This window comes from Ambystoma mexicanum, chromosome 1p, assembly GCF_040938575.1.
Source record: "Ambystoma mexicanum isolate Mex_15411 chromosome 1p, UKY_AmexF1_1, whole genome shotgun sequence".
Lineage (NCBI taxonomy): Eukaryota > Metazoa > Chordata > Amphibia > Caudata > Ambystomatidae > Ambystoma > Ambystoma mexicanum.
The window spans coordinates 1,213,692,263-1,213,705,916 of NC_090921.1; the positions used below are offsets into that span (position 1 = coordinate 1,213,692,263).

Genomic DNA, 13,654 nt, shown 5'->3' on the forward strand with positions numbered 1-13,654 from the left:
CTCATCAACGCCAGATCCTTACCAGCCGATGCACTAGACATTGCAGATTACATAAATTGGACCTCCTAGCCATAACTGAATCATGGCTCCACGCGGCATCAGGCCCTGCCATCGCCCTGGCAGTGCCAGATAGTTACAATATCTGCAGGATGGACAGACCCTCATCTAAAGGTGGAGGAGAAGCCATCATTGCTAAAAGCGCGTTGAACATGAGAGAAATAGTAGTTCTCTTGTGATAGGAGTGCTAGGTATCAGTGAAAATGTCACTGTCAGCTACTGCTACCCTAAACGTCCACCTCCTCTATAGACCTCCAGGGTCTGTACTCCCTTTTGAGAACGAGTTAACAAATCCTATCCTCAAATGCCAAACCCAAATCACAAACCACCATACTGGGTGATTTCAACCTAGGCCTCTTGACAAAAATGCACTATCCCTGGCCAATAATATGTCAGCATACGGCCTCTAGTACTGAATACAGAATCCTACACATGTAAAAGGCTGCATACTCGACTGGCTAGCGGATATCAATTGCAACTCCACTATTACCTCAAACTCTCCATGTCCTTGGTCAGATCATCATCCGATGACCTTCAATATTTATACTAAGATCAACCGCACTAACCTCCCTAAAATGGCCCCAGCGGCCCCGTCCAGAAATCAACGGATTATCACGGCCGATAACCTACTACCCTTACTGCAACCTGTTCTATGTACAAAACCTTGCAAATCCTGACCCGTCAATAATGATTAAACAGTACAACAAAACCATACTAGCCGCCATAGACAAGCTTGCTCCTCTTGCCTTACGTAAAGCTAACAAAACAGGCCACTTAAAAGGGTGGTTCACTCCCACCTTAAAAGCATTAGGAACTGCGAAAAGAAAAACGGAATCTCAATGGAAAAAAACTCCCAACTGAAATAAACTAGAATTTAAAAGAGTCGCCCTTGAATAAAACAAGTCATCCTCACAAAAAAAGTTCACTGTATAATGGTAGAATCACCAAGGCCAACTCAAATACAAAAGAACTGTTCTCAATACTCAGGGAATTAGAGACTCCAATCCCCCAGTGGAAAGCTGCAACAAGGACGCAAACTGGTGTTTGAACATACAAAATGCTCTCCAAGATAAAATTGCATGACCACAGTCTAAAATCGAAGCAAAAAAAAACACTAGTTAAACTTCATTAATGGATGGGGCATTCGCAAGGTGATTAGTGGGATCATGAACTATCACAATTTGAATTCACACACGTCACAAATACAGAAGTCCTTCAAAACATATCCAGCTTAAAATCATCAAGGTGACAAGGCGACCCATGACCGGCTAAAGTCATTAAGGACTGCGCCCCACAACTAAGTTCGTTCATTCATTCATTCATTCATTCATTCATTCATTCATTCATTCATTCATTCCACAGTTAATCAATGCCTCATTCAAAAACAACTGTCTCGCCATTGACCTCAAAAAAGCCTGGCTATTACTGCTTCTAAAAAAAAAAAACCTAGACTCAAATATACCCACTATCGCCCAATAACAGTACAATTTCTTCTGAAAATCCTAGACAGGGTTGGCTCTAAATTCAGAAGTACCTTGAAGCTAATAATATCCTTGGACTACGACAGCCAGGATTCCGCCCGAGACATGGGATGGAAACAGCACTATTGGATTTTAAAATCAAAATGGACCACAACATATTGCGCAAACACCTGGCTTCAGCAGCACATTTCTCTACCAACGCTACCCAATGGATCAAATCATTCTTAACAGACAGAACAAAGTCTTCTCACCTAAGGCTGAAGCACCACCTACTATTGTCTCATGTGGATTACCCCAAGGATCGTGCGTATCTCCAACATTATACTATGTCGTTAATAAGCAGTTATTTCACCATCTTGACGGTCTGGGTGTCACCTACACCAACTACACAGATGACATCCAGATCCTCATACCCATCACAGGGGACCACGCCATTGACACTGCCACACTCAATGCCATTTACCTAACCATCCAAGTTTGGATGGCGCATCAGAGGCTATGCTTGAATGACAACAAAACTGAGTTGCTCATCACAGGCTCTCAACTCAGGGCTGGCCAAATTGAAGGACTCCTTCCGATTTTTCAATATGGAGGGAAACACTATCAAAGTTTCAAATGAGGTAAAAACATTAGGCTTCTACCTGGACTCATCGCCAACACACTGAAAACAAGTAAATGCTACCACATCAGCTTCAACGTACACATGCAGATTTATCAATGCATACAGACCATTTCTGTCAACCGACAGTTCTATTACTCTGACAATAGCCTTAGTCCTGACCCGACCAGACCAGACTACTGTAACACCATATACGCTGGCACTAAGATCCAGAACATCAGAAAACTCCAGGTCCTGCAAAATAATGCTGTTAGAGAGGCACTTAAAATACCTAAATCAGCCCATATCTCTTTAACGAGATGGAAAATTCATTGGTTGCCGGTACGAGAAGGAATAGTGTTCAAAACACTCGCTCTAACACACAAATGTCTTCACCGAGTGGCCCCCTCTTAACTGGCGGACAGGATTTCAAAACCCCATCCTGCAAGGCCTACCAGAGAAGCATACATGCACCTCCTCACCACGCCATGTTTCAAGCTACAAAAAGCAGGTGACAGCAGCCTACCCACGATTGCTAGCAAGCAATGGAACACCTTGCCTGAACAACTCGGAGCACAAGAATCCTTCTAGATATTCCATAGACAACTGAAGACCCACCTCTTCACACATAGCTTGGATAAATAATGAACACTAGGCAGGACTGAGTTACATATTGAATACTCAAGTCTCCACTAGACTCCTCCTTTAATTATGTAAATAATTAAATGTATTACCTGTTGTATAATTTGTCAAAAATGTTTGGAAATATGTAACCATGGAAACAACTAACTTTTTTCTGTAAGACAGCGCCCAGATGCCTCTGCACTTGGCGTGCTATATAAGCAGCAAAATAAATAAAATAAACAGATGCCTTAATATATGGAGGAAAGCATGTCTCCATAAAATAAAGTAAAAACACAATGAACACGATTCCCATAGTCAGAGCACAAAGAAAACATTAGGGGAAAAGACTCCCCTCATTCAGGAGAGCAAGAAAAAGTTCCATAAGTCCCAGCAAAACTTTCTGGGGATCTCACTAGGAGAGGGGATAGGGCATAAAACAGACAAATCCCATCCATTAATACCACAATTTTCATAAAGGATACAGTCCTCAAGGTCCACCTCCTCTGATAGGTTCATTTTGCTGGTAATGGTGGAGAAAATAAGCCGCTTCTGCCGTCTGTCTGGAACTGGGAACTCTATCTTACGATCAAGTCGGCCTGGCCTCAGCAGTGCAGGATCCAGTGTGTCAGCTCGGTTGGTGGCCATAATCACCTGGAATGAACATACAAATGCAGTGTCACAATCTACAACAGTCCCCTTGACCAAATCTATTCCCCACCCAAATTAGTCAAAGCATGTGCCATGTGAAGTTTCTGCAGCTCATCAATTTTAATGTCCCTTATAATGGCCTTTACAAAATAAAAAAAACAGGGCAACATTTTTTGGACAGATGGGTCTATTTTCTTCTGTCACAAACAGGCTTAAAATTATGACCCCTTAAAGTACAGAGAAACTTGTCCACACTGTTCGGTCGTTAACAAAATGCACCATGAGCGGTGTTGGGATCAACGTTATGCATCCCACACATGAGGAAATACAAATGAAGAAAACTCATAAAGCAAGAGTCAGAACACGCTTCAAAAGGCCAAAGATTCAGGCCGCAAGCAGATTACCCTGTCATTCCCACTATATCCCTTCACTGAGAGATAGAATGAAGAACAAGAATACACATTTGCACTGTAGGTAAAGATGTGCCAAAAGATGGCAGACAATGAACAAACGACTATGTGCCAAGAGTTAATGTGGCATGCATGTAGAGATACGTGCAAGTAAGTTGGCCCAGAGAGGCAAGGAGCACAATTTTTTTGTTGTTGTTGTAATTTTATTGGTTTAAATTCAAACCTTTAAAATACAAACAAAACAAACATACATTCATTCATTCTGCTTCAATCCATCTCTTTACGCTCTGCTTTGTTACTGAGTCCACCGCATCCGTGTACATGAGTGTTTAGGTATTACAGCCTTACTGTAAACACCCCTTTGAAAATTTCTCCAGGGTCCAATAGATATTTCACGTCCTCACTTATTTGAAAGTACACTTAGAGATGACAGTCGATTTTCAATTATCACCAGAAAATGTGTTAAAGGTAGGACTAACTTCATGTCTCTCCCATTAAACGTTTGTTGCCACCATTCTTCAGCATTAAGAGACGGATGGGAACAGTCGATCCGAGCATGTTAAATCCCAATCTGGTAGCCAGATTTTTATTTTTGCTGCATTCGGGTTACCTTGGAGCAGCTCGGGCCGGATATACTCAGACATTAGGTTTTCACAGCGTTTCGTCCACATTGACATAACGTCTGATCCAGATGAATTGGCACCATAGAGGATCTCGAATTGCGGGACTCCTTCGCATGCTTTTGTTTTGCGGTAGAGTGATAACAAGCTCCAACAAACTCTTGCGTGGATTGAAATTAGAGATAATTCATATCTTATGGATGTCGTTGCGATGCCTTTCGGTAAGTTAAGTACTTTAGTCCAAAAGATATTCTCAAGCGTGGGCCACGCCTCCCATGTGCAGCCCAATGCATTTTCTTCCCCATACGTTAGTATGGGTATGACCTTTTGTTCGTAAAATCGCAAGACCGCCTTCAAGGAGAATTTCCCATATCTATTTTTTATCACAAGAGCTTGGCACGCCAGTTGCTTACATTTCCGTTTGGTCTCTATCATCCACGGGCCATCATTTAGACAGGAACTGACCGTCATTCCAAGATATTTCACACGGATAAAGATAATACATTGTGGGAGATAAGGAAATGACAAACCTATGCCTTGTGGGTATTCAAGACGTTCAAATGCAGAAGGGAAGAGGCAGTGGGGGCAAGTGCTGAGGGACCGCGCTCGTGGATGAGGAAGTGCATGGTAAGATAAGTGCAAGCCTCCAGGATGGAGGTGTGCTGAGGCAAGTGCTGAGGATAGGCAGAAGCTGGGGGGCGATTGGGTATGGGAGGTCAGGGGCCCGAGAATGCATAAGGGCCCTGGAACCCAATCAAAGCAACTGAGATTAGCAGAGGAGAGAAGTGGGGGGGTAAAGAGCAAAGTCTGGAGGAGCGTACAGAATTTAAGGAAGTCCTGCTCAAGATGCAGAGTGAGGGGATAGGCTGTTCCATAGAAGGGAGTCAGCTGAGGAAAGCGATCAACCTCCTGCCTCTGTTTATCTAAACGCTTTACACGCAAAGAGTAGGTGCCAGAGGAGCGCAGGGGTCTAGAAGGGGAATATTTAGTGAGAGAGTTGCAGATAGTGTGGTCTCAAGCTCCAGAAAGCCTTGTGGTTGACAGAGGGATTCGAATTTAATCTGTGAAGCAACCAGCAGCCAGTGAAGACTTTTTTGGGTAGGAGAGATGTGGTCCCTGGGATTGAGTCCAAGGAAACGTCTCGCTGCCCTATGCTGGATTAGCTGGAGGGGAGGCAGTGTGGAAGAAGGTAGATTCAGGAAGAGGCTATTGGAATTGCCAAGCCTGGAAAGAACCAGGGCTCTGTTAACATTGAGCTTCTGGGGGAAAGTGAGAAAAGGTAGAATTAGAATCTAGTCCCAGTGATGTCGCTGTGTACCCCACTGTGCCTGTGTGTCGCTGTGTACCCCTCCCCTCCAGTCCCTGTGATGTCGCTGTATGCCCCACTGCGCCTTTGTATCGCAGTGTGCCTTGCCTCCCTCTTACCCATGATGTCGCCATGTTATCCCTCTACCCCGTCCTGTCACTGTAAGCTCACCCTTGTCTCTGTCCCCCTTTTTGTGCCCATCCACAAAGCACTATCATATCACACCATATTATATCACTACGCTTACTCTCTACTCTACACCATCACACAATTAGAGTACAGCTATACCCGTCGATAAATTCGGCTTAGCTGCTCACATACGAACACTACCCCATCAGCACCTCATCACGCTAATAAAATGAAGCTATATCCCATGACAAACCGGCCTAGCTGCTCACATAAGCGTCCTACAGGACCAACGCAGCCAGAACCCAGTCTGGGTGTCCACCCACCAGACTGCACACATTCAACTGACCTCTCCACCACTGCACCCAATGCTAGGATGCAGCTACCATCTGGCTATTACATCAGATACACACCTAACTGGTGCACCCACGCACCCTACAACACTAACAATCTACTCTCTCTACTGACCTAGACTGCGGTTCCTAGGGCGTTCAATCGACCAGCGTTTTGAGGTCATACCAATGATTTATAGAGCGCTATATAAATGCAAAATAACCTAACATAACTTTGAGAAGGAAGAGCTGAAAGTGGGACTTTTTGTCAATGTCCTGAGTGCGAGGGAGGAAGGAGAGAGAAGAGTCAAAGATGACTCCAATGAGCAGGGGGAGAGCCCATGGCGGAAGGCCAGAGTGAAGGGAATAAGGCGGGAGAAGGGGTCCCAATGGGAAGGATCTCAGTTTTGCTGGCTTTGAGGCAGATGTTAAAGAGCCAAGAGGAGAGGATAGAACCCTGGGGGACACCATAGGCAGAGAAGGTAGTAGGAGTAGAGAAGGTGCTCAAGATTACTTGGGAAGAGCGGTCAGAAAGGAAAGAAGTCAGCCAGTCCAGCACCCGTTCCGTGATACCAAGGATATGCATGTATGCATGACTATGGAGTGGTTGAATGTGTCAAAGGCAGAGAGGAGATCAAGTAGGATGAGGACAGCTGGGGAGTTGGAATCCAGAGATGCGGGCAGTTTGTCACAGATGTTCAGAAGAGCAATTTCCTTGTTTCTGGATGCTCAGAACGATGGTCATGGAAACCACAAACCAGTTCAGTGTGACAGTTGAGTTGGGACAAGGCCATCTTCGCCAGTAGTTTCCCCAGGAAGAGGGTGATGGAAATAGGGCAGCAGTCGGCATGGTAGGTAGGGTCTGCTGATTGTTTTTTAAGGTAGGGGTGCACAAGGGGGTGCATGAGGGAGGAGGGGAAGAATCCTGTGGCGAAAGAGTGGTTGCAGAGATCAGCAAGTGCAGGGGCAAGAGAGCCAATGTTGTCCTTGATGGTTCTGGATGAGCAAGGGAAAACCTTTTTGGAAGACACATTCATGGAGCGGACAACTCTGGTTACTTCTTCAGGTGTGACAAGGGCGAAGGAGGAGAAGGGGGAACGAGGCGGGAGAAGAGGCAAGGGAGTGTGGGATGGGTTGGGAGGGTGAGTAAGGAACAAGTTACTTAACTGTAACTGTTGTTCTCCAGCACGAGTCTGGCATGGATTCACATGCTCATGAATATTCCACGTCATCAGGCTGGGAATCGCCGGTAAAGAAAAAAAATAATCCGTTTCAGTTTCACTTCTGAACTGTCTTTCTCCTAACAACCAATCACTGGTCTCTGGGTCATACCGTCCCCAGCCAATGACTGCCCTCTACATAAGCACCGCTCTGGCAGCCTTCTTCAGATTTGGTAGCACGTAAAGTGGAAGTAGGACCAAGAGAAGAGCCGCAGAGGGGAAGGCGGGAGCGTTTGCATGTGAATCCATGGCAGACCCATGCTGGAGAACAAGTTACAGGTAAGTAACTTGTTCCTTCTCCAGCATGGGGTCTGGCATGGATACACATGCTCATGAATCAAGAATACATAGCAGTACACACATGCACAACCATGGGAGGTGGCAAGGCTCAAGATTAAGCATCTCAACATCTCAAAATTAAGCATCTTTTACCTCCTCACCAGGCTCACCTTCAAACGAACAGGTTGCGCAGCACTGCTTGGCCGACTCTGGACTCCTCCCTGGAATCCCTGTCGACGCAGTAGAACTTCGTGAAGGTGTACGTCGACCTCCACCTAGCAGCCCTGCAGATCTCCAGCAGGGGCACACCAGACAGAACACCATTGTAGCAGCGATTGTAGTGACGTCTTCCGGCAACTCAGCTGTCCACGTAGAACTTGAGCGCTCTAGCCACATCCAGCGACTGCAAAGTCCTCTCTGCAGACGACGAAGGCGACGAGAAGAAAACATGTAACACCAAGGGCTCCTTGAGATGAAAGTCTGACGGCACCTTGGGCATGAAGGAGGGGTGCGTCCGTAGCACTACCCTCGTCTTGTGATATGTTAACTACAGTGGTTTACAGGAGAGGGCATGGATCTCCCCCACTCGTCGTGCAGAGGTGATGGGCGCGAGAAAAGCCGTTTTCCACGAAAAACACTTGAGTGGTGCAGAATGCAGAGGCTCGAACAGAGGTCCCATGAGCCTAGTAAGCACCACATTGAGCCCCCATGCCAGTGCCGGAGCCTTCACTGACCGGAACAAGTGGAACAGTCCCTTGACTAATTCCTTGACAAATCGGTGTAACCACAAGGATGGTCATCCTGGGGATCTGGTGTAGCAGGAGATAGACGCCAGATGAACCTTGGAGGCGTGGGCCAGTTCCGATTTGGTCAACGACAGCAAATATGGAAGTACCCAAGGAGCCTTGACCCTCAGTGGGTCGATCTTCTCGGAACGACACCAAATAGAAAATCTCTTCCACTTGAGTCCGTAGCATTTCAAAGTAGACAATGCTCTAGCCTATTTCCTTGCAGTCTGCCAGGAGATCGTAGCCACCGAATTCTAGCGCTGCAGAAACCAGGCCTTCAGGTTCAGAGAGCCTGGATCATGGTGAAGAATGGCACCTCCTTTGCGGGCGAGAAGATCCGCAACCACTGGCAGCTTGACTGGTGGTGCTGCTGACATGCTGAGAAGTTCTGGGTACCAGACCTGCCTCGGCCATGCCGGGGCGACGAGGATCATCCAGCACTGATACTATGAGTAGATTGAGGACTCAAAGCAACAACAGCAACGGAGGGAATGCATACAGAAAGAAGCCTTCCCATGGGAAGGAGAATGCGTCCCCATGCTCCCAGTTAGGGAGAATTCTCAAAAATGTGCTAATTCCCTCCACCTTAGAAACCCCCAGCAACTTCGCTGCATTTTGAGGACTTGATTTTTTTTTACCTGGAGAGTGTGTCCCCCCCCCCTCATGTATTTTAATGTGCATTTTACCCTGGTTTCTTTTGGTTATGGAGTCTGACAAACTCCATAGACATCTTTTACATTGTGTCACACAGCACCTTCAGTGCAGTGGCACAGGGAAGTCTCAGATTTCCCAAGGATTAAATACCTTCTCTGGGATAAACTGTGTCCCAGAGCAGTAAAGTGAAATTGATTTTACTTAGCATTGTACTTGCTAGACTGAGCACACCTTATCTTACAACAGAGTGCTAGAGGTGTTACTTAGTACCCCTGCCTGTGTCTAAATGCTCATTTAACATTTTTATGTTACCCATTCCTCACAGAATGGCTGGTAGCAGTGGTTTAGTTTTTGAACTAACATGGTTTGCATTTACCATGGCTGTTCGCAGCTCTGTTAATGCTAACCGCGGGAGACATCTGGTCGTCTTTTTTTGCCATGTCTTTGTGGAAAGGTTCTTCTAGAGATTTTCTCTGCGCGCCAAACCAGGTTTGGTCTCTTTGTTCATTCGCTTTTGGCAGGCTTCAGGAGTGAAACCCGCCTCTGGCTCCAGAGTGTCTGGGGTAGGCAGGAAGTGAGGGAGTTGCCCGAAACTCCCTATGCTTAGTCTGCTTAGTCTCCTAGGAGATCCAAATGCACTCTGTCGTGATTGGCTGGCTGTCCAGCAAGAACAGCCACCCTGCTGGGTGAGTGACAGCTAGGCTGGAATGAATGGGAGAGAACTGAATAAAAGGAGAGTCTCTTGGCTTGGAAGGCAGAGTCGACCACTGGACGAAGGAACCGAAGAAGAGCTTGAAGAGGACGCCTGTTGCAACTCCTGGACCGTTGGTTTGCCCGGTAAAGCCCTGCTGCAGTGACTACTTGCCAAGTTCGCATCAACAGAGAAGCCCTGCAAGGACGACTTCTACCTTTGAGTTGGTGGGACCAATCAACTTCAAAGTAAGCCACCTGGACACCCATCTTGGAGCTGGTCGAATTTCCTCAGAGTTGCTGCAGGAAACCGTATAGCCAGAGAGAGGGACACCAGATTGTGTGCGTTACTTTTAAGCTGGCCTAAAGCTTTTGGAAGATCCTCTGGACTCCAACGAAGCAGGACTGACCAAGCCTGAACCCCCTCTGCAGAGCGCGGGACCCCAGAAGGAAGGACAGTCCACCTTTACAGCCAGGAACCGCGTTGTTGCGATTTGCGGTAGCTGAAACGCGAAACAGCCACTGAAAGTGAAGTTTGTCAGTTGTGGGTTCTGACAGTCCCAGTGCATTGCAGGAGTCCCCCGACGTTTTCCCTCTTGTCCCCACGACGGAGGCCGAGCAATAGTGAGATCTGCAGAGCTGCACAGGAACAGAAGTCATCAGATGCATCTTTTCTTCTTTACCAAGGTACTGTAAAATAAATGTAAGAGAACTTCCCTCTTAAGTGCTTGCAACTTCCACAACTCACAAGTCTAATCAGCTTGTGGCCCTACATTTGATTCTTCTTTTCATCAAAGACTTCTAAGAACTTGTGCAAACACTTTTCCATTTGCTGACCAGAAGTGCTTCATCCTATACAAGACTTTTGCCCATTGGACTTTGAATTGAATGACTCTTCAAAGAATATCTAAAAGATACTTACCTGCTTAGGAATATTTGTGGTCTCTTGTTTTAATAACCTTTGCCTTTTACAAACTTTTAAAGAGTATTCTGAATGCCAACAGTAAGATATTAATGTCCCCCAGCACCCTTGTTACTGAAGTCACCTGTGGGTGTAGGTTGTGTCTGTGGGCCATCCCAAAAGAGTCTCGTCTGATTCAGAAACTGAAAGTGTACAGTATTGAAGTGTATTTGTGTGTTACTATTCTATTGCTCCTTTCTGAAGAAGGCTTATAACTGACTGATAAATTATTAATTGTTTATGCAAGAAACCTTGAGTGTAAGAGTTTACTTGAATACCTATGACAATCTTTGTGTAACTCCACTACAGCTCACATTTCCCCTCTTGAGATAAGCCTGACTGCTCAACACGCTACCAAAACTGTAGTACAAGCTTACACCAAAGGTTGGGTTGCCTATACCTGTATTCCTAGTTGTTTGTAGTGTTCCCAGAGGATACTGCATACAAACTTTGCCTAACACTCCCCTGCTGGGGAAATCTGCTGGCGAAACTCCGGCACTTGGTGTTTGTCGCTGTCGCAAACAAGTCGATCTGGGGATTGCCCCATTTGAGTAACAGGTTCTCCAATAGGTCCTGCCGAAGTTCCCACTCATGGCAACAGCGAAGCTCCCTGCTCAGGGTGTCGGCGACCATGTTCTTTACTCCTGCCAGATGAAACAGGATAAGTAACATCCCCTGGGCGTCGGCCCAGTGCCATAAGTCCTGCGCCTCTTTGGAGAGCGCTGGGTACCTGGTGCCACCCTGCTTCCTGATGTAAAACATTGTGGTGGTATTGTCGGTGACGAACCGCACCACCTTACTTTTGTGGGACTACAGGAATGATTTGAGGGCCCAAAACACTACCCGTAGCTCCAGCACGTTGATGTGCAACGTCTTTTCCCATGGCAGCCACAGGCCTATGGCATGAAGACTTCTGGGGTGGGCTCCCCATCACTCCATGGAGGCGTCCGTCGTTACCGTCTCCTGAAGCGTTGGGGCCTGGAAGTCTGCGCCTCCAGTCAGAGGCGAGCACATGCCCCACCATCTTATCGCCCGACGGAACCCCTCGTTGAGAGCGATCTTGTCCTGGAAGCGTCTGGACACTTGGATCCAACGGGCGTCGAGGAACTCCTGCAGTGACCGCATCCGTAGCCTGTAGAGTTGGATGAGGTAAATGCATGACGACATGTCGAGCAGAGACTTGATGGCCCTCACCGTGGCTATCTTCAGAGCGAGCAGCTGTTGCACCTTGCCCAGGATGGCTGCCATTCTCTCCTCCGACGGCGATGCCAGGCACGACACCGTGTTGAGCCGGGATCCCAGGAACAGCACTTCCTGCAATGGAGCCAAGCAGGACTTTGCATAATTCACAGAGAACCCCATATTCATCAGTAGGCGGACAGTCCTCGCCGTCTCGTCGATGGCGATGCTCCTTGAGCTGGCCCGGATGAGAAAGTCGTCCAAGTAAGGGTAGACGTGGATCCCTTGCAGTCGCAGCTGCGCTACCACCACCAGTGCCAGGCACTTGGTAAAGAGGCGCTGACTTCAATCCGAAGGGAAGAGCCTTGAACTGGTAATGCTTCCCTTGAACAACGAAACACCAAAACTTGCAATGTCCCTTGTGAATTGGGATGTGGAAGTACACATCCTCCAGGTTCAACGACGACAGAAAGTCCCCATCTTCTAGCTGTCCTAGCACGTGCTGAAGAGTGACCATTCGAAACTTCAAGGGCTTGATGTATTTGTTTGAACCGCTTTGGGACGAGCTCTATCACCCCTTTCGTTAGCATGGCCCGAACCTCCAGCAGCAGCTGAGGGATGTGGTTTTCTGGACAGGCCACCAGTGGTATTTGTGGACACTTCTGTTGAACCTCCAGGGTGTGTCCGTCGGCAAGAGCGTCCAGCACCCAACGCTTGGAGGAGATGGTCTTCCACACGCTGCCGAAGTTTGCCAGCCGTCCTAACACCGAAGTGCACAGGTGGGGTTTCGACATCACAGCTGGTTCATTGCTGCTTGGACGTCGACAGGCCGAACTGGGGTTCTTGGCGGCGATGACGTCCTCCTCCAAAAGCCCTGGAACAGCCCCTGTTGGGTCTCCTGGGCTGAGGAGCTTTGGCGGTACGAAGAGGAACATCCGCTGTAACCCTTGGCAGAACGGGGAGACTTGCCGCCTGAGTCCCAAAAGGACGGCTGTCGCTGCTGCAGCATGCTGAGGGCACATGCCGTCTCTGTGTCCGCCTTGATGGCCTGTAGAGACTCATCTACAGCCTTCCTAAACAGATTGTCTCCGTCAAAGGGCATGTCCAAAACCCTCATCTGGACATCGTATCGAAAGTTGGTGGCCTAGAGCCAGCCCAGACGACGAAGGCAAACGCTGTTGCCCATCTGGCAGAACCCAGCGTCGGCGATGCCCGTGGCCAGCGTGTTCCGACACCACCTCGCATTCTTGCAGAATTTCTAAAGCCTCAAACCTCTTGTCGGGAAGAAATTCCAGGATGGGAGTGATCTTGAACCACAGCTCCTGGTCGTTGCGCTCTACTATAGCGAGGGCGTCGGCAGCCTTGATGGTTGTCGCCGCAGTGCAGATAACCCGTTGTCCCATGGCATCTAACTTCTTCCCCTCTCTGTCCGGAGGTGTGGATGTTGCTCAGGAAGAAGCGCCCGATGACTTCTTAGCCACTGCCGAGACCACAAGTCCGGTGACAGTTGGGCCCGCAAGCACTTGGGCGCAGGGTCCAGCACCCTGTACTTCTCAACACGACCCCTCTTTGCCGGGGCCGTTGAAGGGTTCTTCATGAGAGACAGGCCTTCAGCCCAAATGTCATCCAAGAGTGGGACCGAAAGGATGGTCATCCTCTTCACCTCACAGCGCTGGTACAG

At 47.8% G+C, this 13,654-nt stretch overlaps 1 protein-coding gene across 1 annotated transcript in view; it reads right to left on the minus strand.

The window, feature by feature from the left end:
• PSMC4 (proteasome 26S subunit, ATPase 4) overlaps positions 1 to 13,654 on the minus strand; it is a 184,191-nt gene that overhangs the window by 26,470 nt on the left and 144,067 nt on the right. Inside the window, exon 9 of the mRNA XM_069604943.1 lies at positions 3,243 to 3,411. Coding sequence (XP_069461044.1) covers positions 3,243 to 3,411 — 169 coding nt within the window. The remainder of the gene's footprint in view (positions 1 to 3,242; positions 3,412 to 13,654) is intronic.